Source organism: Carassius carassius, chromosome 7 (genome assembly GCF_963082965.1).
Source record: "Carassius carassius chromosome 7, fCarCar2.1, whole genome shotgun sequence".
Taxonomy (NCBI): domain Eukaryota; kingdom Metazoa; phylum Chordata; class Actinopteri; order Cypriniformes; family Cyprinidae; genus Carassius; species Carassius carassius.
In genome coordinates, this window is record NC_081761.1 from 14,672,118 (window position 1) to 14,696,981 (window position 24,864).

The 24,864-nt window shown below is 38.1% G+C and overlaps 1 protein-coding gene across 1 annotated transcript; it reads left to right on the forward strand.

The window, feature by feature from the left end:
* Positions 1–2,570: 2,570 nt before the first annotated feature.
* On the forward strand, positions 2,571–24,321 carry n4bp2 (NEDD4 binding protein 2). Its single transcript, XM_059553982.1, has 16 exons — positions 2,571–3,008; positions 4,246–5,155; positions 5,780–5,904; positions 6,371–6,459; positions 6,733–6,809; positions 7,053–7,205; positions 7,356–9,763; positions 12,756–12,841; positions 12,960–13,005; positions 14,031–14,197; positions 14,286–14,410; positions 20,675–20,801; positions 20,881–21,063; positions 22,800–22,968; positions 23,442–23,565; positions 23,956–24,321. Exons 1-16 carry the CDS (start codon positions 2,735–2,737, stop codon positions 24,014–24,016), a joined length of 5,124 nt encoding a protein of 1,707 aa, XP_059409965.1. The 5' UTR covers positions 2,571–2,734; the 3' UTR covers positions 24,017–24,321.
* Positions 24,322–24,864: the final 543 nt, after the last annotated feature.

Sequence of the window (24,864 nt, forward strand, 5' to 3'; positions counted from 1 at the left end):
GTAAACAATTTTTTTTTGGATGCAATGCGATTAATGGGGAAGTCGTGGCCTAATGGTTAGAGAGTCGGACTCCCAATCAAAAGGTTGTGAGTTCGAGTCCCGGGCCGGCAGGAATTGTGGGTGGGGGGAGTGCATGTACAGTTCTCTCTCCACCTTCAATACCACGACTTAGGTGCCCTTGAGCAAGGCATCTGTTCATGAAACCACACACGTATGAGATTGAAGAACAACAAGAATGCATAAACAAGGAAAAATTTATGAGAAATATAAAATATAGAAACATAATAAATGAATAAATGAAATACCATAAAAAAACCTAAATAATATAAAATAAATTATAAAAAAAATAATCAAATTATAAAAATCATCAAATAATAAATCACATGAATTACTAATTATTATAAAATTATTATATGAATAAATTATTCTAAATTAATAAATAAAAAAACAATAAAAAAATTAAAACACAACATACACAATTTGCACCTGAGGATCTAAGGATTCTTATATCATGGTTTCTGCATAAATATGAAGTAGCACAGTTTTCAATATTAATAATAATGTTGAATGATCATTGATATTAATTATTATGTTGAGCAGCAGATCAGCATGAATGATAGAATGATGTTATGTGATGTGACTCAGACCCTGAAAATTTAGCCATCACAGGTATAAATTACATTTTAAAATATACTACAATAGAAAACAGTTGAAGTGTAATATTATTATACAATATTAGTATTTTTATGTATTTTGAGCACATAAACGCAGCCTTGGTGAGCAAGAGACTTCATTAAAACATTTAAAAACTCATATTATGGATGTTGTGTATGGCTAGATGTATTCATTGGATGTTGTGTATTGTTAATTGTTTTGTGATTGTATGGCGAGACCAAAGATCAATTTTCAGCTTAGGCTGAACAATAAAGTACTACTAACTAACTAACTGACTAACTAATTATTTATTAGGTATTCCTTTGGCTCTTTACTGTTTTATTTTATTTTATTTTTCTGCTGATGGCAACCTCCCACCCCACCCCAACAAAGCTGGAGAAATATAACATTATTGATGTTATTTGTTTAAAGGTTTCTTTAAATATAATGTTGTGTATGGAATGATATTGCGGACTTTATTCAAAAGGCATTGCAAATTGTATTTGCAATTGCGTTTTCAATTTGTGGACGCATAAAATGTGACATAATCCAAACGCAAATGCAAATTGCGCATTACCGTTTTCATTTTCGATTAAGTGAACGCACAGTGTCTGCCAAATTTAAAATGGAAATGCAAAGTCCGTTTGCAATTGTGTTTCCCATATCTTACGAGCTATGAGCCTATTTAAATCGCAATATTAATTACAACATTTGCCTTTTCACTCTCTCTGCACTGTGCATGTAAACTGCCAAACCTCAAATGGAATCGCAATACCTTTTGCATTTGAATTTCCAACGTCTACACGGAAACCTGTCAATCAAGTGACAGGGGTGGGGCCATTTTATTGGGCGTGTTTGCATTGGGAAGTGACGATCGTACTAAAATGTACCATGTTTTTACTAGGGTAAATATAGGTAAATAGTTTGGTAGCTCATTGGTTAGTGACTGTCACCTCTGACGGCATACCGTCTTTTAGCGCGTGTTCGAAACCCGGGCCAACACAGACGTTTTTTATTTTTTTGTTTATCCTACTAACTTCAGCCGCCAAACGGGCGATCATACAGTGAGGAAAATTGCAGTAGTCAAGGCGAGCTGACATGTTATCAAGTACACTGCTGTTTGCAGAATTACCGGACCTGCGTCCTCGCAGACATCACACTCCCGAGTCGAATGCACAAAGTCTGAACTACTGAGGATGCAAGTCCGAAATCAGCGGCTGAAGTTAGTAGGATAAACAAAAAAATAAAAAAGTCTGTGTTGGCCCGGGTTTCGAACACGCGCTAAAAGATAGTATTTATTTTATTACATATTTTATGGTTCATGATGTTAAAGAACATTTCATAACGTCTCAGACAACTGTACATTTGTGGCTACTGTGGCTTAGATATAAACACTATCGTTAACTCATATTTACCCTAGTAAAAACATGGTACATTTTAGTACGATCGTCACTTCCCAATGCAAACACGCCCAATAAAATGGCCCCACCCCTGTCACTTGATTGACAGGTTTCCGTGTAGACGTTGGAAATTCAAATGCAAAAGGTATTGCGATTCCATTTGAGTTTTGGCAGTTTACATGCACAGTGCAGAGAGAGTGAAAAGGCAAATGTGGTAATTAATATTGCGATTTAAATATGACAGGCTCATAGCTCGTAAGATATGGGAAACACAATTGCAAACGGACTTTGCATTTCCATTTTAAATTTGGCAGACACTGTGCATTCACTTAATCGAAAATGAAAACGGTAATGCGCGATATGCATTTGCGTTTGGATTATGTCACATTTTATGCGTCCACAAATTGAAAACGCAATTGCAAATACAATTTGCAATGCCTTTTATATAAAGTCCGAAATATCATTCCATAGTTGTGTATAATGATGTAGATCGTTTAGTCCACGCTCCAGATCAGTCGGTGGCGGTAATGCGCCAGAAAGCTGTTCGCCAACCGCCAATTAAAACAAAAGAAGAAGAAGAAGTTGTTGTTCATCTGGTTTTCTTCTTTACTTTCCTTCCTCTTGTAAAACTTGTAAGCTGTGGATTTGTCGTCGGTGTCTTGTGAACGGGTCACAGCAAAATGCCAAAGAAAAAGAAAAACGGACTGAGTCCCTCCCGAGCCCCGTTACATGCCGCTGAATACGGGAGCGGATCCGAGAGTCGAGCACACGGGGCAAGTGGACCTTTTGTGACCCGGCCGGACTCATCATATGATAACTTTGGATCCACGCAGTTCAGGAGCGGTCAGCTGGGATCTCAAAGCAGAGAAGAAATCGTCCAGAGCATGCAGGAGATGTTTTCACATCTGGATTCAGAAGTCATTTACATGGTGCTCTCAGAAGCAGATTTTAAAGGTAGTGTTAAGAATAAATGGCTGTAACTGGCTGTAACTTTAGCAATTTTGGGAACAGACAGCACACAATCTGATAAGATAACGTTACATTATAATCAACGATTCTATTTCTAGATCTTTTGTTACTTTTACCTGTAGGAAAACCTATCTGAAGCTAATATATTTGTTTTTGGAACATGGTAACGTTAGCTGGTTTCTGTGTGATGGTCTTCACTTGGTGCAAGATAGTCATTAGTTGCTTGACCAACTACCAAGCCAGCTTTCCCTTCTTCACCTGGTATGCAGCTGGTAGCAGGTTTGTTAATGGTCAGAGATGGCTAAAGATCAACTTGGACCCCCTAATGACCATCTTAGACCGTCTAGAAACCACCTTCACCTAGATTAACTTAGTTACTTAATATTATTATGTTTTCTTTATAATATTATTATTATTATTATATATTTTATATATAAAATCTTGGAAGTTGGCATTGTCATGACGTGTGATATGATTACATTCTTAAAAGGAAAAAGGCAGGTGTATGTTCACCAAGGCTACATTTATTTAATCAGAAATGCATTACAAAGCGTAATATTCGGAGGGATCATTAACGAAAATAACTTTTCTAATTAAATGTATTCTAAAATGTAATTCCTGTACTAAGCTGATGTTTCTCTCCTTGCGTCTTAATTGTCAGATCCTTCAGAAATCATCTGATATGCTGATTTGGTGCAAAATTATTATCAGTTATTACTGGTGTTCAATTATTAACTATGGTTCTCTTGTTATGTAGTTTATGCTACTTAATATTTTTGTGTGTAAACTGTGCTAAATTGTTTCACTATTTTTTGACTAAAAGTTTAAAAGCAACATAATTTATTTGAAATGGAAATCATTTGTAACATTACAGACTTTCTGAAAGTATTAAATAATTTTTAACCCTTATGCATTTACAAACTTTTAAACAGTTTCTACAAACAGTATTCTCAGAAGCAAAAACTATTCTCACTTTTCATAATAATAAGAAATATTACAATTTCTTGAGCACCTAATCAGTTTTTTTGTTCAGAAGGATGACACTGAAAAGCAATGGCTACTAAACATTCAAGAATAAATAACATTTGTAAATATATTTACATAGAAAACAATTGTTATTATTTTAATTTTTTCAATTGTAATAATATTTCACAATGTCCTTAAATATTGCACGTATGCTGTTTTAAAATATGAAAGTTTTTCTTGTGTATCTCTGCATTAGTGGACAATGCGATGGATTCCCTTTTGGAGCTGTCAGATGCTGCTGAGGTCATAGCTCCACCCCCTCCTTCTGTCTCAGGCTTTGAGCAGGCAGCCGCTCTTCTGGGAACAAACACCACTCAAGCAGATCCCCTCAGTGGAACGGTGCAGAGCTTCACCGTTTCAAACCAGCCTGCATCTCAAGCAGAGCTCAGTCCTACAGAAACACACCTGACAGAGGAGTTTGATGCTCTCATAGATAAGGAACTTCAAACACTGACGTCACAGCAGTCAGAAACTAGCTTGCATTCTCCAATGTCCTCCATACCACTGTCTTCTCTGCCTCCTCCTTCTCAATCGATCCCTCTCTCCTCGCTTCCTCTTACACTAGCTCCTCCAACTTTACCAGAGCAGGCCTCATACTCTGACCCCGGGCTCAGTGAGGCCTGTGGCGGTAGTTCACCTGTGAATGAATTAAGTTTTGGTGGGGTTCATATCCCTGAGACCAACACCTTATCTCTTGACTTTAGTCACCTAAAGCTGGAGGCCAGCTCTACTGAACCACGGCCCTCAGCCTTCCAGGTTTACCGTAGACCTGACCATCTCCGTAACCATGCAGCTGCAAAGCAGCATCAAGAAGCGCTCCACACTCCTGCCATGTTCTGGAACACTCAAGCTGCAGAGTTTCATCCTCGCGCTGTGGGGCCAACCTTCATTACACCTGTCATTCCTAACCCCACACTTTGGAGCACTAATCCCATCCCTGCTGCTCAGTGGTTGGCTCATGGACCTATCAGACAAGCACCTCTAAAACCTTCTGCAACTGTACCGGAGTCATGGACTCTGCCCCCCAGGAACAGACTCAAATTGGAAGGGCAGTTGTTGGTGTTACTTAGAGGGGCTCCTGGATCAGGCAAAACCACACTAGCCAAGTAAGCAAGAAGACCGATATGTGTTATTTTACCGAAAAGAGAAGGAATAGCGTAAAGGAAACCTTTTATTTTTTGGCATTTTAAGTTCTGGAAGAAGAGAGTATCATGTAATTTTTTTTTCTTTTTTTTTTCTTTAAACAATGTAGTCCATGAAAGCAGTTTATGACGTACAATACTCTATTATGTCAATTTGTATTGCATTACAAAATAGAGTTTTGCAAGATAAACCTTGTTGTTTTAGTGAAATTTCAGTGTACTTTTCAAATATCAGATTGGCCTTAAAATAAATAAAATAACATTTGAAAAAAAAAAAATGTAAAAGAATATTAAGGAAACAAAATTGTATTTTAAATACATAGACAAAAGTAACATTAATTGAATATTTGAACCTCCTGTGGATCAAAAGAGCAAAAGCTTGTTTCATTTAGAATTTTTGGTATGCATATAGACTGTGAAAGTAATAATACTCAACAATGATCAAAGTATGCTGTAACAAATATCAGCACATATATTGTAATTAGATTTGAAATGAAGTACACTGGCAGTTAATCATGCTTACTGCAGATATAGTAAGGTATGTTCGTAAATCAAGTGTGTTAGTTTTTGTCTCTCGCTGTTGTTCAGTGCTATGTTGGTGCAGAACCCTGGAGGAGTTGTTTTAAGCACTGATGATTATTTTACTCGAAATGGACAGTACCATTTTGAGCCAAATTTACTAGGAGAGGCCCACGAGTGGAATCACCAGAGAGGTGAGTATTACAGGCCTGTTAAGCTCAAGCCAAAGCAAAATGTCAGGTCTGTACGATTAGTTTTAGTTATTGCCGTGTGTTAAATTATTTCACTACCCATTGACTACACAGTCTTATTTTGTAGGTTATCTGAAGAGTTTTTAAAAAAATTTTTTTAGATCTTTTCTTCAATATTGATTACCTTTAACAGTTTAGTGTGCTGATACAAGTCAGCAATTATATGCTAATTACTGTGAAATTTTACACTCTCAAACTTAATGTCACTGTAAAAACATTGCGTGATTGTTTGAGAGACTCAACCAGCCTGACATGGCAACATTGGCTCAACCGGTAGTGTGTTTGGTGAGGGTCTACCTGTTTGGATGAAAACTAGCAAAATAAAATTGATAGCACATAAAATTATACACTTCACGTTTAATCTTTATATAATCTTTCTGCAATTTCTTTGTGGTGATCAACATTTCAGCAAAAGAGGCTTTTGAAAAAGGACAGACACCCATCATAATAGACAACACCAATATGCAATGTTGGGAAATGAAACCATATGTTGCCATGGTAAGCAATTTATTTTGAAATGCATACAATTGAAACAGGCATAAGTTATTAATTTACAATATTAGACAATCAGCTGTTGCTCTTCCAGGTTTAAATTCACAAGTTGAACAATTTATTATAATGCATGTATCCTGATACACAATTACTAATGCTATAGTTAATACTATAGATTTATTGGTTTAACTTTAGAATATTCCATACTTTAGAGTGTACACAGATATGCAAACATTTGTCCATTGTGCTGATTGTAGGCCAACTTTTTCCTCTTCCTAGGCACAGAAACACAGATATAAGGTGCTGTTTCGTGAGCCAGATACCTGGTGGAAGACTAAACCCAGAGAGCTGGAGAAGTATGTTAAACACAACCACAATCCAGAAATAACTATTGTTGCTACACATTTCATACATATTTCATAAACATAACTAATGTAAGAACAGTTATCTTCAAACTGGTTTTCTTGTGAGTCTGAACAATTTACCCTTAATACATGTAGAACTCATGCGCAACTGTGATCCATTGCTTTTAAGTCATTTTATGATCACAAATGTTTGTTATTTTTGCCAACTCTTTGTGGTTTTCCCTCTTTATAAAGGCGCACAAGGCATCAAGTAACAAAGGAGAAGATCCGACGCATATTAGAACGGTATGACCGATTTGTCTCTGTCCAGATCATTATGAATTCACAAAGACCGGAACCAGTGCCAAGTGTTGTGGATTCATCACAAACAGAGACTGAGCAACCCCAGTAAGTATATGCGTTATGTTACTGTTACTTCACAGAATTTTTGTTGTGTTTTACTGTGTTACACCTTTTAGTAATTATGAAAACACTGACTGTGAAGCCATATGATTTCTTATGCATTTAAACAACATGTATTTCTCTCATACCCTTCAGGCAATCTTTACAACTTGGCCTCAGTCATCCTGATCTTGTTGGTGACTCTGGGTTGAGCAAACTCAACACAAAACTTTCTTCATCTCTGCCCGATGTATCCTCTGTTAGCCATACTTACAGTACCATATCTACAGGTGAAGAAGAAGGTAAAATTGGCTCCTACAGTTCCAAGGAATCCGTCTTGTTCCATGAGAATATTCTGGAAGGGTCTGGAACTGCTCACTCTGATCTTCTTGATACTGAAGGGTTAGACTTGGAGCTAGATGCCTGCCTTGTGGACATGGAAAAAGATTTGGGAAATTTGAGTAGCGGGACAACTGAAGAATTTGTAGTGTTGGCGCATGAAAAGTTTCTGGAGCCACCTGTAGCATTTTCAGAGTCCATTGCTCAGCGTTTGAGGAGGGACAGAGTAAAAGATAGAAATGTACTAGGAACTAGTGCCATTGATCAACTAATGAACTTTGACCACAGTGTTGACTCTACAGGGCAAGATGAGGGTGGATGTGAAGACGAGACTCTTTCTGGAGACAAATTAGTACGACCAGAGCTGTTGGATTTTGTTGGGGATTGGCCACTGGAATCTCAAAGTCAACGTCAAGGAAGATGTCAGAATTCAAAGAATAATACTATTAAGAACACTGTTTTGCAATCCAGTGTTGTTGAACACAAAGATAACACTTCTGCGGATGAAGACAAGTATTCTGATACTGATGACCAGAATGCAGTTGAATTTCAAAAACTTGTAGATCTACTGCGATGTGGAATAAACTGTTCTCCGGGTTTTTACCAAGGTCCAGCTCCAAGTAAAGAGACTACTTTGAATTCCCCTTCCATTGGTGGAAAAGAGGGTAACATGAACCTGGAGACTGTGGCTTGGCCTGAACTTCCCGACTGTGTGCTGGAGAAAACGTTTACAGAGTGCACTGACCCATGCAAAGACTACTCGAATTCTTCAAGTCCAACAAAACAGAGAACAGACCAAACTGAGCAGTCTAATCAGGTGTCTGCTGAGAAGAACACACAGGATGAGGTTGAGCAGGAGGACAATGGTTTGTCAGAAGATAAATGCAGATTGAGCCCAAATGTCCAAGAAACTCTGTGCTCAAAGGTTGCTGTAGACTCAGAGAGCAGTCTGGAAAGACGGAGAGGGATTAGCAGAAGAGTGGGGAAATCTTGTAAACTGGCTCTTACCTTCACCAATCAAAGCCCTTTAACACCTTGCTCAATATCTCCTGTTGTTTCACATATGCACCCTGATCTTACACCTACAGAGCCACCACCTTCATTGCCTGTAGAGTCATGTTCAAGTGCCTCAACCCAGACACAACCTCAGGACTTTGCCTTGTTTTGGCGAATTGAGCAGAGGAAATGTTCTGAATTAGACGCTGACTTATCTAGTTGCGGTGTTTTTGTTTTGGAGGGAAACCCTTCTCGTTTCATGCCAAAAACAAGTGAACCGGAGTCTGCCTGCCAGCAGGGAGTGCCATACCGTGTGGTCCATGAGAAGGGTTGTCAGGTAGAAGAGAATGACTTTAGAGAACCTATATCTAAAAAGCAAAACCTTGAGATTCTGAGCCGCCATTTCAGATGTGTCTCCATTGATATTCTGGAGGACCTTTATGACAAGTGCCATCAAGATATCCAGTGGACAACCAACTTGTTACTAGATTCTGGAGAACGACTGTATAAAGCAGATGTTGAGGAAAATTATGATTTTGTTCTTGATGAAGAGCCATGTAAATCATCTATAGAACCATCAGAAACTGTAATGGGCTCAGAAAGTGTCCAGGCTAGACCTGTATTGTCTGATGACTTTAGCAACAGTTCAGGAAGTAACATCAGTCTCAAGTCCCAAGAAACTAACCTTAGTGACGTTAGCCAACCTGATGATGATTGGACTGCAGGTCAAAGTACACAAAGTGAAGCTGATGAGGCAATCATGACAAAGGAGAAATGTGAGTCCAAAACTTACTTTGGAGCATTAAAACAACCAACAGAAGGCACTGAAGTACAACTGGAGGTTACGGCAGTTAATGAGCAACAGACAGACATCACAGGTCAGCAAGGTCCAGAGCAGGAAGAGGCATTTGTGAAAGAAGGTGAGAAAGTTCAATGCCTGGAGGAAGCATTGAAGGAATGGAGTAAAGAGGAGGCTGGAGAGAAGGAAAAGGAGGATGAGGAGACAATAGCAGCGGTGAATGCCATAACACAGTCACTGCTGTGTCAGATTGATGAAATGGAGCACAAAGATGAGGAAGAAAGGAAGGAACGAGAAAGGGAAAGAAAGAGAACTGCACAGGGTAGGAGGGAGCCAAGTTCAATGGATATTCAGACCTTGGAGCTGAAACTTCCAACTGAACTTGCATTGCAGCTCACTGAACTTTTTGGACCTGTTGGGGTCAGTCCAGGTAATAAAACATCTAATCAATAAGTCAAAAAAATCATTCAGTTATTTAGTGAGTCAAGTCAATCATTCCAATGACATCAAGTGATGACCCAAAACAATAACAAAACAATAACAAAACCGTAACACATTGTGGGAAGGTCGTGGCCTAATGGTTAGAGAGTCGGACTCGCAATTGAAAGGTTGTGAGTTCGAGTCTCGGGCCGGCAGGAATTGTAGGTGGGGGGAGTGCATGTACAGTGCTCTCTCCACCCTCAACACCATGACTTAGGTGCCCTTGAGCAAGGCATCAAACCCCCAACTGCTCCCCGGTCGCCGCAGCATAAATGGCTGCCCACTGCTCCGGGTGTGTGTTTACAGTGTGTGTGTGTGTGTGTGTTCACTGCTCTGTGTGTGTGCTCTTCGGATGGGTTAAATGCAGAGCACGAATTCTGAGTATGGGTCACCATACTTGGCTGAATGTCACGTCACTTTCATATTCAATGAAGTGTGGGTCTATATTTTCAGACCCTGAGTAGTTTTATTCATGTTTTTACACAACCTACCCATGATGGATTTTCCTTAATTTGGCAACCTTCTACCAAGTCTACCTTCTACCCACAGTCTTGAATAACAATAACAACTACATACAGTACTGTACAGACCAAAAGTTTGGACACACCTTCTCATTCAAAGAGTTTTCTTTATTTTCATGACTATGAAAATTGTAGATTCAGACTAAAGGCATCAAAACTATGAATTAACACATGTGGATTTATATACATAACAAAAAAGTGTGAAACAACTGAAAATATGTCATATTGTAGGTTCTTCAAAGTAGCCACCTTTTGCTTTGATTACTGCTTTGCACAATCTTGGCATTCTCTTGATGAGCTTCAAGAGGTAGTCACCTGAAATGGTCTTCCAACAAACAGTCTTGAAGGAGTTCTCAGAGATGCTTAGCACTTGTTGGCCCTTTTGCCTTCACTCTGCGGTCCAGCTCACCCCAAACCATCTTGATTGGGTTCAGGTCCGGTGACTGTGGAGGCCAGGTCATTTGGCGCAGCACCCCATCACTCTCCTTCTTGGTCAAATAGCCCTTACACAGCCTGGAGGTGTATTTTGGGTCATTGTCCTGTAGAAAAATAAATGATGGTCCAACTAAATGCAAACCGGATGGAATAGAATGACGCTGCAAGATGCTGTGGTAGCCATGCTGGTTCAGTATGCCTTCAATTTTGAATAAATCCCCAACAGTGTCACCAACAAAGAGCACCCCCACACCATCACACCTCCTCCTCCATGCTTCACGGTGGGAACCAGGCATGTAGAGTCCATCCGTTCACCTTTTCTGCGTCGCACAAAGACATGGTGGTTGGAACCAAAGATCTCAAATTTGGACTCATCAGACCAAAGCACAGATTTCCACTGGTCTAATGTCCATTCCTTGTGTTCTTTAGCCCAAACAACTCTCTTCTGCTTGTTGCCTTTCTTTAGCAGTGGTTTCCTAGCAGATATTCTACCATGAAGGCCTGATTCACACAGTCTCCTCTTAACAGTTGTTCTAGAGATGTGTCTGCTGCTAGAACTCCGTGTCCCATTGACCTGGTCTCTAATCTGAGCTGCTGTTAACCTGCGATTTCTGAGGCTGGTGACTCGGATGAACTTATCCTCCGCAGCAGAGGTGACTCTTGGTCTTCCTTTCCTGGGGCAGTCCGCATGTAAGCCAGTTTCTTTGTAGCGCTTGATGGTTTTTGTGACTGCACTTGGGACACTTTCAAAGTTTTCCCAATTTTTCGGACTGACTGACTTTCATTTCTTAAAGTAATGATGGCCACTCGTTTTCCTGTACTTAGCTGCTTTTTTCTTGCCATAATACAAATTCTAACAGTCTATTCAGTAGGACTATCAGCTGTGTATCCACCTGACTTCTGCACAACACAACTGATGGTCCCAACCCCATTTATAAGGCAAGAAATCACACTTATTAAACCTGACAGGGCACACCTGTGAAGTGAAAACCATTTCAGGTGACTACCTCTTGAAGCTCATTAAGAGAATGCCAAGAGTGTGCAAAACAGTAATCAAAGCAAAAGGTGGCTACTTTGGAGAACCTACAATATGACATATTTTCAGTTGTTTCACACTTTTTTGTTATGTACAGTACAGAAAAGTTTGGACACACATTCTCATTCAAAGAGTTTTCTTTATTTTCATGACTATGAAAATTGTAGAGTCACACTGAAGGCATCAAGGGCTATTTGACCAAGAAGGAGAGTGATGGGGTGCTGCGCCAGATGACCTGGCCTCCACAGTCACCGGACCTGAACCCAATCGAGATGGTTTAGGGGTGAGCTGGACCGCAGACAGAAGGCAAAAGGGCCAACAAGTGCTAAGCATCTCTCGGGGAACTCCTTCAAGACTGTCGGAAGACCATTTCAGGTGACTGCCTCTTGAAGCTCATCAAGAGAATGCCAAGAGTGTGCAAAGCAGTAATCAAAGCAAAAGGTGGCTTTTTTGAAGAACCTAGAATATGACATATTTTCAGTTGTTTCACACTTTTGTTATGTATATAATTCCATATATAATTCCACATGTGTTAATTCATAGTTTTGATGCCTTCAGTGTGAATCTACAATTTTCATAGTCATGAAAATAAAGAAAACTCTTTGAATGAGAAGGTGTGTCCAAACTTTTGGTCTGTACTGTATATTAGGAAGTGTTTTCTCTTTTTAAAAGTTGATGCCTGTTTATTTTGTTATTGGAACTGTGATTATGTGGTAGATTTCATTTTCATTAAGCATTTCTTTTCCTTGCTATTTGCAATCCTGTTCAAACAGATCTGTTGTTCTGTGAAGGCTAAAGCCCATTAAAAAGCGATAGTAGTGTAGCAGATAAAAAGAAACTGATTCTACAGTAATGTGAAAAGTTCTTACTTTGAAATGAGTAACCACATCAATCTTCTTTCACACTCATAAAATAGTTTTCAAATCTTTTTGAACTCCATATGGTTGCAGGTGCGTTTTCATCAGATGACTGTGCAGTTCAGATAGACCTGAACTTGGCCAAACTGCTGCACCAGAAATGGAAGGACACTATCCAAGTGAGTTCAGATATTTATATTTTCTTATGTTTACAGTGATGTACAGTGTGATATTAACCCTACAAAATCTGATTCTGAATTTATGTAAAACTTAACTAGTGTCTGTTGTCTTTGGCAGGAGAAGCACAGACAGGCAGCTCTGTCCTATCAGCTAATCCAAGAGAGTGAGACAGCTTATTCTGTCAATAAACACAAACACAAATTGATCACACATATACACCATGTACTAATAGTGATACAGTAAAGGATTAAGAGAGAAATCACATCTTCTCTAGTTTAATCTTGGGTGGCCACGCTGGGCGGTCAGACCCAGAATGAAATCTTAATGGTCCACTATTTTGCCCCATCTGTCTCAAACATCAGTATTTCACTTTCAGTGAGGTGCCTGGTCTTTCTTTCTTTCACAGGTTTTGTTTTATGGGTAGGTTTAAGTGATGCGTCAACAGTGTAATTATAATGTAATTACAAAAAATAAGTTGCAGATGTAATTACATGTAGATATCTTTAAAATTATAAGTACAATGTAAAAACATATTAACATATGAATACGAAGTATGCTGTATCAAATGATTAATTAAAATGTAAGTACATAGTAGTTAATATATAAAGTGGAACCCTTTCTTTCTGCAAATACAAAATGGAGTCACCCTAAATCCTTTATTAAGCTGTTTTTTAATTTGAATGTATAACTATTTTATTTTTATATTTATATGCCTTTTTATTGTTTTCTACTAATAAATGTCAAGTAATGAAAACTGCAGAGACAAAATTAATATAATATATAAAAATAATTATATGTGGCAGAGGGATGCACAGAGGTGTTTGATGGAAGTGACTGTTCATGGCACGGGGGCCACTGTAGTGTGCAAAATATAATTTTTTACACATTTGCTAAAGTGCAAATTTTCTTCAGCTGTTTGTCAAAGGATTTTTTATTTTTTTATTTTATTTATTTATTTATTTTATATATGATTTATTTGAAACCAAGGAGGTGGGAAAGGCCGAAAGAAGAGAATACAGATATTTTTAATTTTAAAAACTACATACATTAAAACAAAATGTATTACTTTATCTAAAATATCTAATAGTTTTCACAACAAAAACAAGGGATGGATTTGTGTCTCTAATGCTTTTTTTCTGTTTCTGCTCTTTGCTCACCATCTCTCTTTGTGTCTCCATGGTAACGAAGGTCCTGTCCACTGGGGTGAATCCCAGGGAAGCAAAACCAGACTGAGGGACCAATTAGATTTGTATGAACAAATTCCTTTTATGGATCACTGGAGCGCATCCTGTGCTCCTGTCTCACTGAGGGACATCATGATCGAAGAGCAGGCGATGCAAGACAGCATTGAGAAGGTAATGGTCACACATCGAAAAAAAAAAAATCATCACTACCTAGAACTTTGAAAGAAAGTAGTGAAAGTGAGCTATGTTTGGGTTTTAGTCCAGGTCAAGTCGGAAGGACCTGGATAAGAAAGACGGTGCATCTAAACTGAAGGAGAACCAGCTGTTTTCCAAGTTCCCCACTATAGACCGACATTTTCTCAGGGACATCTTCAGAGATCACAAGTGAGAAAATAATAAATTGTGATTTTATATATATATATATATATATATATATATATATATATATATATATATATATATATATATATATATATATATATATAAACAAAATTTGTGTGTGTATATAAAGGCTGTCAGAATTAATGTGTTAATGACGCATTAACACACATTTATTTAAATGGCACTAATTTTATTAATGCAGAGCGGATTTTCTGTTTGACCTGTGGCCTAGTCCATACTTGAAGAAATGGAGATGCACAGTGTTGTCGACTAGATTTAGCCAAGCAAAAAAACGTATATAAAAATTATTAAAAAAACGATATATATTGGCCGTGGCAATATTCTGGTCGACCACTTGGAATTATGCACTGGCAATATAACAAAAATAATACAAGGATGTGACAAAAGAAAGCAGAGTTTTGAAACATTCATGTTACGAGCCATCATGTTTTGCTTGTAGAGTTATCACTGTAATACAATTTCTGACACATCCACTGATTACCTTTCGCTACTGTGTTGATAACTTTGGGTCTCACCATAAAATCTTTGAAGTGTCTTCAGACGAATGTTGATCTAGAGTGATGTAAAAGCCGCATGAGATCCGATATAACAGTGCACACTGTGGTCGCATTGCAAAGCATCTGACATGGATTGGATTTAGTATCACATATGGAAGTGGCACAAATCAAAAGTAAAAAGATCAGATTCCATGCAGTTTGTGCTGTTTACACTGAGTGCGTTTACATGTACGTTCTTAAGCCGATTATGCTTAATAAGCCGAAAATGCACTTGGTCATGTAAACGTGGTAACCTGTTTTCTTTTAAGGTCATAATGGCGTAAGCAAAAACCAGTTGCAACAGGTAGTTTTTTGCCTCTTCGATTTTGCATGGCATGCAAACCCAATAACTCGCTTTCTGTGTGATATGTGATAGGAACGCATCGTTAGTGGAGATTTAAGCACGTCTAGACCGAGCAAACGTCTTGCAGTAAAGAAAGAAGGAAATATATCACAAAAGCAGACTTTTTCATGATTCAGAAAATGCAGCAGAAGTAGAAGTGGTTCAGTCACAATGCTGTGTTTATTACTGCATGAGAGAATAATATGAGCTGTAAGTTTCCCGACATGTTGCAAGTTGACATGTAGCAAGATTAATTTAACATCACAACTGTCCGATATGCAAATGATTATATTTTTACGTCACTACAAGGAAATAACCAGATTTATTAAAGGTCCGATGACATGAAAATATCACTTTATTAGGTTTTTTTAACATTAATATGAGTTCCCCTAGCCTGTCTATGGTCCTTCAGTGAAGAGAAGACAGAGACAGAGAAGAGAAGTGGTCCAAGAACTGAGGCACCCCAGTAGCTAGATGTTGCGACTTGGACACCTCACCTCTCCAAGATACCTTGAAAGAACTATCTGACAGTCAAGACTCAAACCACTGGCGTGCAGTTCCTGAGATGCCATTTTCCAATAGGGTTGACAGGAGAATCTGGTGGTTCACTGCATCAAAAGCAGCAAACAGATCCAGCAAGATGAGTAAAAAAAGATTTGGAAGCTGCTCTTGCCAGTCTTAGGGCTTCAAGAACTTAAGAGCAAGACAGTCTCAGCAGAATGTCCTCTTCTGAAGACAGATTGGTTGCTGTCCAGTAGGGCTGCAACGATTCGTCGACGTTGTCGACAAAAATCGATAATACAAATAGTCGACAATGAATTTCATTGTCGAAGTTGTCGCCAGACATGTTTTTTTCCGACCGAGTGAGGCATCTCTCTTCATTACAATCTCTGCCGAGAGTCGCACATGCGCATTAGCTTCTCTGCTGAGCGATAACATACAGAAATGGCGGCGTCCAACGCAGCAGCTGCGCGTACCAAAACATCTAAAGTTTGGGAGCATTTTAGCCTGGATACGGCGAATAAAAAGATTACCTGCATGGTTTGCAAAGCAGTCCTTGCGTATCACGGCAGCACCTCTGTGATGCATGAACATTTAAAGAGAAAGCACGTCGGACAGTTGAATGAAACCGGAGTTTGACTCGCCTCGGTCAGATTTAAATAACATGGAAGCCAATACGTTTTGTTTTGGATGTACATTGTACATTTGTGACCCTGGATCACAAAACCAGTCTTATGTGTAATTTTTTTTAAATTGAGATTTATACATCATCTGAAAGCTGAATACATAATCTTTCCATTGATATATTGTTTGTTATGATAGGATAATATCTGCTCCCAGAAGAGCGCAAGTCTCACACGAGACCATGTGGATATGCTGACTTTCCTTAATATGAATAAACTGGACGACATAGCCTGAGCCTCATGTTGATTTTAAACTTGGTCTGTCCACCATGACAGGTTTGTGTCCAGGTAGTATCACAAAGTCCATGTTTAAAACTTAAATTTAGACGACTCTGAAAGCTTATTTTAAAACCGTTAGATTTCATAATGTTGAGACGAGTTGTAAAGTTCTTTTGCAACAGATTGACCACTGAATGTATCTCACAAAATTCACTTAATATTTTTGTTTACTGTTTTATTGCTGCTAATGTGCCTGCCCCTGGTTTACAGGAAGAAAATGTTTACTTGATTTTAATTTATTTTTTCTTATAAAACAAATGTGCCTGTCCTTTATAAAAATGATAGAGTTTCTTTATTTATGCATTTATGTCTATACTGACCGAGCACTGTGCCTAATTGGTTTTAGACAGGGTATTTTTATTTACTTTTAGTATGAATCGGCCTATCAGCAGCAAAGTTCAATAAAATATGCATTTTTCATTGAAGTACCCCCTTCTTTCTTGTGTTTACTATCATTTTCCACAGAATTAAAGCAATCTCATGCTAAATTTTAGAAAAAATTTATAATTATTCGATTAGTCGACTAATCGTTTCAATAGTCGGTGACTAGTCGACTATTAAAATAGTCGTTAGTTGCAGCCCTACTGTCCAGGAGGTTGTTCTGTGTGAGAAAGATAGAGATTTGTTTGAACACAAATCTTTCCAGTGTTTTTGCAATGAAAGGTAGAAGGGAAACTGTCCATAGTTCTCGAAGAGTTGGGTTTAGAGTGGGCTTCTTAAGAAGTGGAAGGGGAAAAACACCAGTATGAAGGAATGTGTTAATAATGTGAGTGAGTGCTGGCACAACGGCAGGAGAAATAGATTGAAGAAGATAAAATGGAATCGGATCAAGCAGACAAGTAGTAGCATGATTGGAAAGGATGAGTTTAGTGACTTCTGCCTCAAAGAGTGCAGAGAAGTGTGTTATGCGTGGTTTGGGAGTGGTAGAGATAGTAGGGATCTGGAAACACAGTAATAATTGGTTGTAAAAGCGCTCCATATCACCCTGGAGCCCAAGACCGATTTCCCACTGAAGCTAAGCAGGGCTGAGCCTGGTCAGTACCTGGATGGGAGACCTCCTGAGAAAACTAGGTTGCTGCTGGAAGAGGTGCTAGTGAGGCCAGCAGGGGGTGCTCACCCTGTGGTCTGTGTGGGTCCTAGCGCCCCAGTGTAGTGATGGGGACACTATACTGTCAACAAGCACCGTCCTTCGGATGAGACGTTAAACCGAGGTCCTGACTCTCTGTGGTCAGTAAAAATCCCAGAATGTCGAAAAGAGTAGAGGTGTGACCTCGGCATCCTGGCCAGATTCACCCATTGGCCTCTGACCATCATGGCCTCCTAACAATCCCCATATGCTGATTGGCTTCTTCACTCTGTCTCCTCTCCACCAGTAAGCTGGTGTGTAGTGGGCGTTCTGGCGCAATATGGCTGTCGTCGCATCGTCCAGGTGGATGCTGCACACTGGTGGTGGATGAAGAGATACCCCCTGACTATGTAAGCGCTTTGAGTGCCTAGAAAAGCGCTATATAAATGTAATGAATTGTTATTATTTATTATAAAAACTAAAAACATAAGGGAAACAAGTAGTAAGAAAGAGAATGATTCAAAAGCGATATTAGTGTCTTGCAGTGTTCCTGCTCGGTGGAGTCAAACAGTTACGTTTATGGTCTTCACACTCTTCGTTCTTCACACAAGGGCTGCCACGTTATGCTAAGCTTTTTATATTCGTCTATCAAAACTCAAATTGAATTCTGCTGGACACACTTGTTTATTTGCTGTTTATAACAGCAAATGGGCATGCAAGTGCACAACACTGACAAGGTACGCGATACAGTACGAGACCAAAAACTATATGAACATGAACAAGTTCTTTGAAAAACATCTGTTGCCGCGTTTCCACTGAAATTAACTGGAACAATTGTACAGGAACTATTTTCCCCCCAGACCTGTTGCTTTTTGATTGAGCAAATAGTCTGGTGACATGCGTCTGCTCACGTTTCTCAATACAAAGTACACAAATTTTGGACTTGCATCCTCTGTAGTTCGGACTTTGCGAGTTCGACTCGGGAATGTGAACTCCCGCGGACAGGACAACGCAAGTCCAGTAATAACTCTTTAAACAGCAGCGTACTTGATGACATCAGTCAGCTCGTCTTGGCTACTGAAATTTTCCTCACTGTATATTTACAAGAAGACAAAATATGATATCAAATAGGCTACAACTGCCTCCTTTCTTTTTAATTTAAACATAATAGCCACAGAAATGTAGCTCAGGGAAACGTGTATATATACAGCGTACATAACAATGAAACAAAAAATATAATATCAATTGCTTTTTTTTTTTTTTTTTACATATTAATAGATAAATAGAAAATGTCAGAAGGACTATCCGAGTTGAAACCGCTCTCATTGGTAAACATGAGCACTGAGCTCCCGCTGATCACGTGGAGCTGATCGTCTCCAAAATCGGCCACACAATAACAGTAATAGTTTGAAAATCATCCGAAAAAACGGTGGTTGAAATCACAATGCTGTGTGAACTCAACCAATCAGCATGTTTATCATCCTTCCCCTTCCCCAGAAAGTTCCGGACCTACCTCGCAAGCAGGGACTTTCTGAGGGGCAATTTTTTACCCAGAGCTTTATTTAGATCCTGGTTCCTGCGGTGGAAACACACAGAGTACCAGCCCAAAGTCACTAGTTCCTGGGTAAAGTTCCAGTGGGGGAAACGCGGCTTAAGACCTTTGAAACATGTCTACTATTCATGCTCTGTTTGAGAACGGTTTTACTAATAATAAACATACATTTGCATAAAGCATCCATATTTGTCCATGGTTATCTTGATTAGAGTATTTAAAACTTGAAAAATATTAATTAAATGTATATTCAGAACTGATAAAAATAGGAGTTAATTTTAAAATGTTAAAATTTAAAATAAAAATGTTCTAAAGATGCTGTTCACATGAAATTTTCACCAGATGTCGATAACAACCCAAGTAATCCTTACATACAAAGAAAACAAAACAAATAAGTTCAGAAATTAAGTTATGTGTAATAAAATGGAATGACAGTGAAAAAGTATTGAGGTAATGAAATTTATTTAATACTTCATTCAGAAGCCTTTGTTGGTAATGACAGCTTCAAGACGCCTCCTGTATGGAGAAACTAGTCGCATACATTGCTCAGGTGTGATATTTGGCCCATTTCCACACAGTTTTCAAATCTAGAAGGTTCTGTGGATCTCTTCTTTGAAGTCTGATCTGTAGTTCTTATTTTCTTTTGGATTCAAGTCAGGTGATTGCCTGGGCCATTCTAGAAGCTTTATTTTATTTCTCTGAAACAAATTGAGAGATTTAATTTGTCTGTGTTTGGGATCATGAAATGTCCACCCTTGTTTCATCTTCATCATGCTTGCACTGTAGGTGTTGGCACTGAATCAGCTAATATTATTTTCCACTGTTAAGGGCCAGGATAGCTTACTAATTGCTGATAGATTTCTGCTGGTGTCTTGGCTTTCAAAGCCTTTTTGCACCTCCCTTTTTTATGTGTTCAGTACTTTTTCACTGTATCATTCCATTTTATTACACATAACTTAATTTCTGAACTTATTTGTGTTGTTTTCTTTGTATGTATGGATTACTTGGGTTAACAACATCTTGTAAAAATTTCATGTCAATAGCTCCTTTAGAAAAATATTTACTGAGAAAATTGATGATGTGTTCAATAATTTATATATATATAATATTGTTATGTGTAGAATAGTTGCATAATGGTGCTTTTGTTGTGATTTTTTTGGGGGGGGGTCGGGTTTATTTTTAAAATGTGCCCTGAAGAATTGTGCAATTGCAGACAATAAAGAGTTATTAAGAAAGCAGAAATAACCTTAAAGGAAATGTCACTTGACCATCTGCTTGTGATTTAGTTACTCTCTGGAGCAGACTGAGCAGTTTTTGCATACTCTACTTGATGATGGGCCAGTCAAAAATGTGGTGGCACCTGAACCTGCTCCTCAACGTAATGGTGCTCACAGAACTCCGAGCAAAGAGCGGGTGAGCTACATATGACCATATATCATACTGAAATGAAACCAAAACCCTGTGTTGACACTTTTTTGTCTCACTCACTCAGAGATGGAAACTGAAAGAGGAGGTGGTGGAAGCTGCTCAATTCCAGGATTCGGAGGATCCAGAATATGAAGACTTCCGCACAGAGGCAACACTGCAGAGACGTCAGCAGATAGAGTGTTTTAACAAGGCAGCTGAAGCTCATCGACAAGGGCGAAAGGACGTGGCTAGTTTCTACGCACAACAGGTTCAAGAGATGAACATTATAATGTGTGCTGAAAAACTGATAGAAAAACAAACGAATAGATTTGAGACAAACGCAACATTTTAAACATTGTAAATAGTGTTTTAAGGTAAGAATAAACTGTCAGTCCACATTGAGCACTGAACTGCTGCGCTGCAAGACAATAACATTTTTGATGTTTAACAGATGGGTAAGTCTTCCAAGTACAAACTCACAAAAATAGTGCGAAACAGTGCTGGCCACTTTTCAGAAGCCTTGCTTCTGGAAGCATTTTTACTTAATTTTTTTTTTTTAAGTCTTTGTTTCACAGTTATAAGCTATGAGTCAAACCAGTTAACAAGCAAAATTATACCTAAAGAAAAAGGCATGAGAATATTTTCCTTAACAGCTTTGATGAGGGAAAAAAACTACAATACCATAAAGCATTGTGAATGACAATGAAATTAAAACTATGGCAAAATATGAAAGTATTGACTTAAAGATGCTGGATGCTATATGTTGTGATTCTCTGACTGACAGAGATTTCTTTGCAGAACCATGGGTAATTTTATATTTTTGACCAAGAAGCCATCAGCCCACATTATTTCTTTAAATAAATTATTTCAATAATCATATTTACGGGTGGACTGCTAACCATGATTATTTAAAGAAAAAACATTGGGCTGATGGCATTAAAAACATACCCTTAATTATTAGCATTGTAGATCACAGTAGGTCTGTCTTTAAATTTATAGTTAAAAATAAATTTATTCATAGAGAAAATTGAGATTTTTACTTCAGCAAGCTAACTGTTGCATTCTATAGAAATCAACATTTTTATAAGTAAAGTTTATTTATAGAGCGCTTTTCACAGATACAATCACAAAGTGCTTTACAAGGTACAACCACATTAATATTAAAATAAAATTAAAACAAATAAGTATCCAAAAGTAAAAAAATCCAAAGTAAACTTAAGCCCAATCAACTAAAAGCTTGTTTAAATAACAGTGTCTTGAGTTGCCTTTTAAAGGACTCAACAGAATCAGCCACACGGAGGAACAAAGGCAAGGCGTTCCACAGTCTGGGGGCTACAGCCTCAAAGGACAGATCTCCCCGGGTTTTATAACGAGTCTTTGGGACAATTAAAAGACTTTGGCCTGCTGATCGAAGGGAACGAACTGGGGAGTATGTGCATAGCAAGTCAGTGATGTATTGTGTGGCCTGACCATTTAAAAGCTCTAAAAGTTAAAACTAATATTTTACAAAATAGGGTTGATGTGAGCCCGTCTGCCAGATCCTGTTAAAAGCCTTGCAGCAGCATTTTGTACCATTTGGAGACGATTTAGAGCAGATTTGTTAAGAAAAGAAAAAAGAGAGTTACAATAATCTAAACGTGAAGAAAAAAAGCATGAATAACCATCTCAAGATCCGAGTTCGTTAAAATCATCCTCACAACCAGGAATTTTTAATTTATAAACTGGAGAATTACAAATTTCTCCTGATTTCTAGTTATCTTTGGGCCATTCTAGCGATTATTCAGTTTGTACTGAATGAACCCCTCGTTCCATGAAGCAGTTTAAATAATGTAGAAAAAGAAAGAGTTTTTTGTATCACATCTTATGTGAACTTTCAGGACACTTGCTGCTCAGCTTTATTTCCTATGTCTGTTAGCTTTTTAAAAAACATGCGTGCAGAGTGCAGTGCTGTTATTTGATTAGAACTCTTACAGTTTCCATGTCCAATTTTGTGTACATTCTTAGGGTCACATGCATGGGGACAAGATGCGTGAAGCGAATTACAGAGCAGCCATGCAGATATTTAGGAGAGTGAATGCTTCACTCCTGCCTCAGAATATTCTAGATCTCCATGGACTGCATGTGGATGAGGCCCTTCATCATCTTGGTCAGGTTCTCACAGACAAGAGTTTAGGTAAGTGAACCACTAACATACATACAAATAATAGTTTTTCTATTATATATAAAAAAGTGAAAGTGACGTGACATACAGCCAAGTATGGTGACCCATACTCAGAATTCGTGCTCTGCTTTTTTTTTTTTACCCATCCAAAGTGCACGCACACAGCAGTGAACACACACACACCATGAACACACCCGGAGCAGTGGGCAGCCATTTATGCTGCGGCGCCCGGGGAGCAGTTGGGGGTTAGGTGTCTTACCACCTCAGTCGTGGTATTAAAGGTGGAGAAAGAACTGTACATGCACTCCCCCCACCTACAGTTCCTGCTGGCCCGAAACTCGAACTCACAACCCTTTGATTGCGAGTCCGACTCTCTAACCATTAGGCCATGACTTCCCCACATAGCAGTGCAGTATGTATTGGATTATTTCAGAGTCTGACATGATCTTGAATGAATGTGTGTGTTTTTTTTGTTGTTGTTGTAGAATACAGTCAGGGTTTGTGTCAGCCTCAGCTGTCAATCATCACAGGAAGAGGTAATCGCAGCCAAGGGGGAGTGGCACGCATCAGGCCCGCTGTACTAGACTACCTCAAAAATCATCACTACAGGTATACTAACTGAATCCAGTATTTTTGAAATGTTAATTTTATATACAGTGGTGGCTAAAATTATTTAAACACTAGTATTAGTATGTTTGGAAATGTAAACTGATATTTCCTACTGACACATTTCAGCAAAGATAGAAATAACTGACTTGAAACCAATTTTAGCTGGTGAGAATACTAGGGTTCTAATAATTTTTTTTAAAAACATTTTTTTTTTAATTAAGGTAAAACAATTATAAATGTATATAATATATTTAATCTGAATATGTAATCCATTAGAATTATAGAAACAAACTAGGGACGTAATTTGTGAATTATTTTTTTTATCTTGCATAACCAGTTGTCATTATGTGTGTGTTTCTTTCCCATCATTTCTTTTTGTCTTTCTTACAGTTTTACTGAGCCTAAGACTGGACTGGTGCTGGTCACTCTTCATAAAGAGCTGCTACAATGAAGCATTTACTTTAAGATTTCTCTCTTTCCACTGCCTTAATCCAAAGTGTCTTCTCTGCAGAAAAATAGTGCCAGTAATTATACAGTTTTTTTTGTCTTTTAACTACATACAGCATTTTTATGTCTTTCTGTAATTGTGCAAGAGTTTATCCAAATCATAAAAATCAAGGTACTACATATTTACATTGTTTTTTATTGCACTGACATCTACATACATATTATTCTTTATTGAATGTTTATTGATGCAACCTTATCCCACTTACTGATCCCACTTCCTTATCGTATTCACTACAATTTTCCATAACAGTTTTTTTTTTGGCCTTTTGTAACAATATAATGGTCACACATTTTTCATAACCAGACCATATAGGAGAAAAAGTGGGTTGTTATTCAGGTATTTGTTTGATATGATGTTTGATGTTTAATTTACTTTTTATTGTACATTGTCTTGATCCATACTTTTGGTTTATAAGTGTACGTCAGTTTTACAAAACCTAGGATGTTGTGTATGGAAATGGGGATTATTCTCTTCAGTGTTGGTATATATAAAAATACATTAATAGAGTTTCTGGAAATATAAATGCTGATCCTCAATCAGCTTTGAATTTTAGTTTGTTTGTAAGCAGCTTGGACTGATCCTAGATCAGAATTGAACATTTTATGATGCTATGCTGTGCTAGTGATTGTTTTAGCTCAGCTTTGGTTTTTATATTTTCAGTTGAAAATGTTGATACCACACATATTTTATAGACATCTTAATGCTGCTATGCAAATCACAATTCTTATGTGTAAGAATTTGTTCTGAAAAATATATTTTTGTGAAATTGTATATTTTGAACCTCAAGAGAT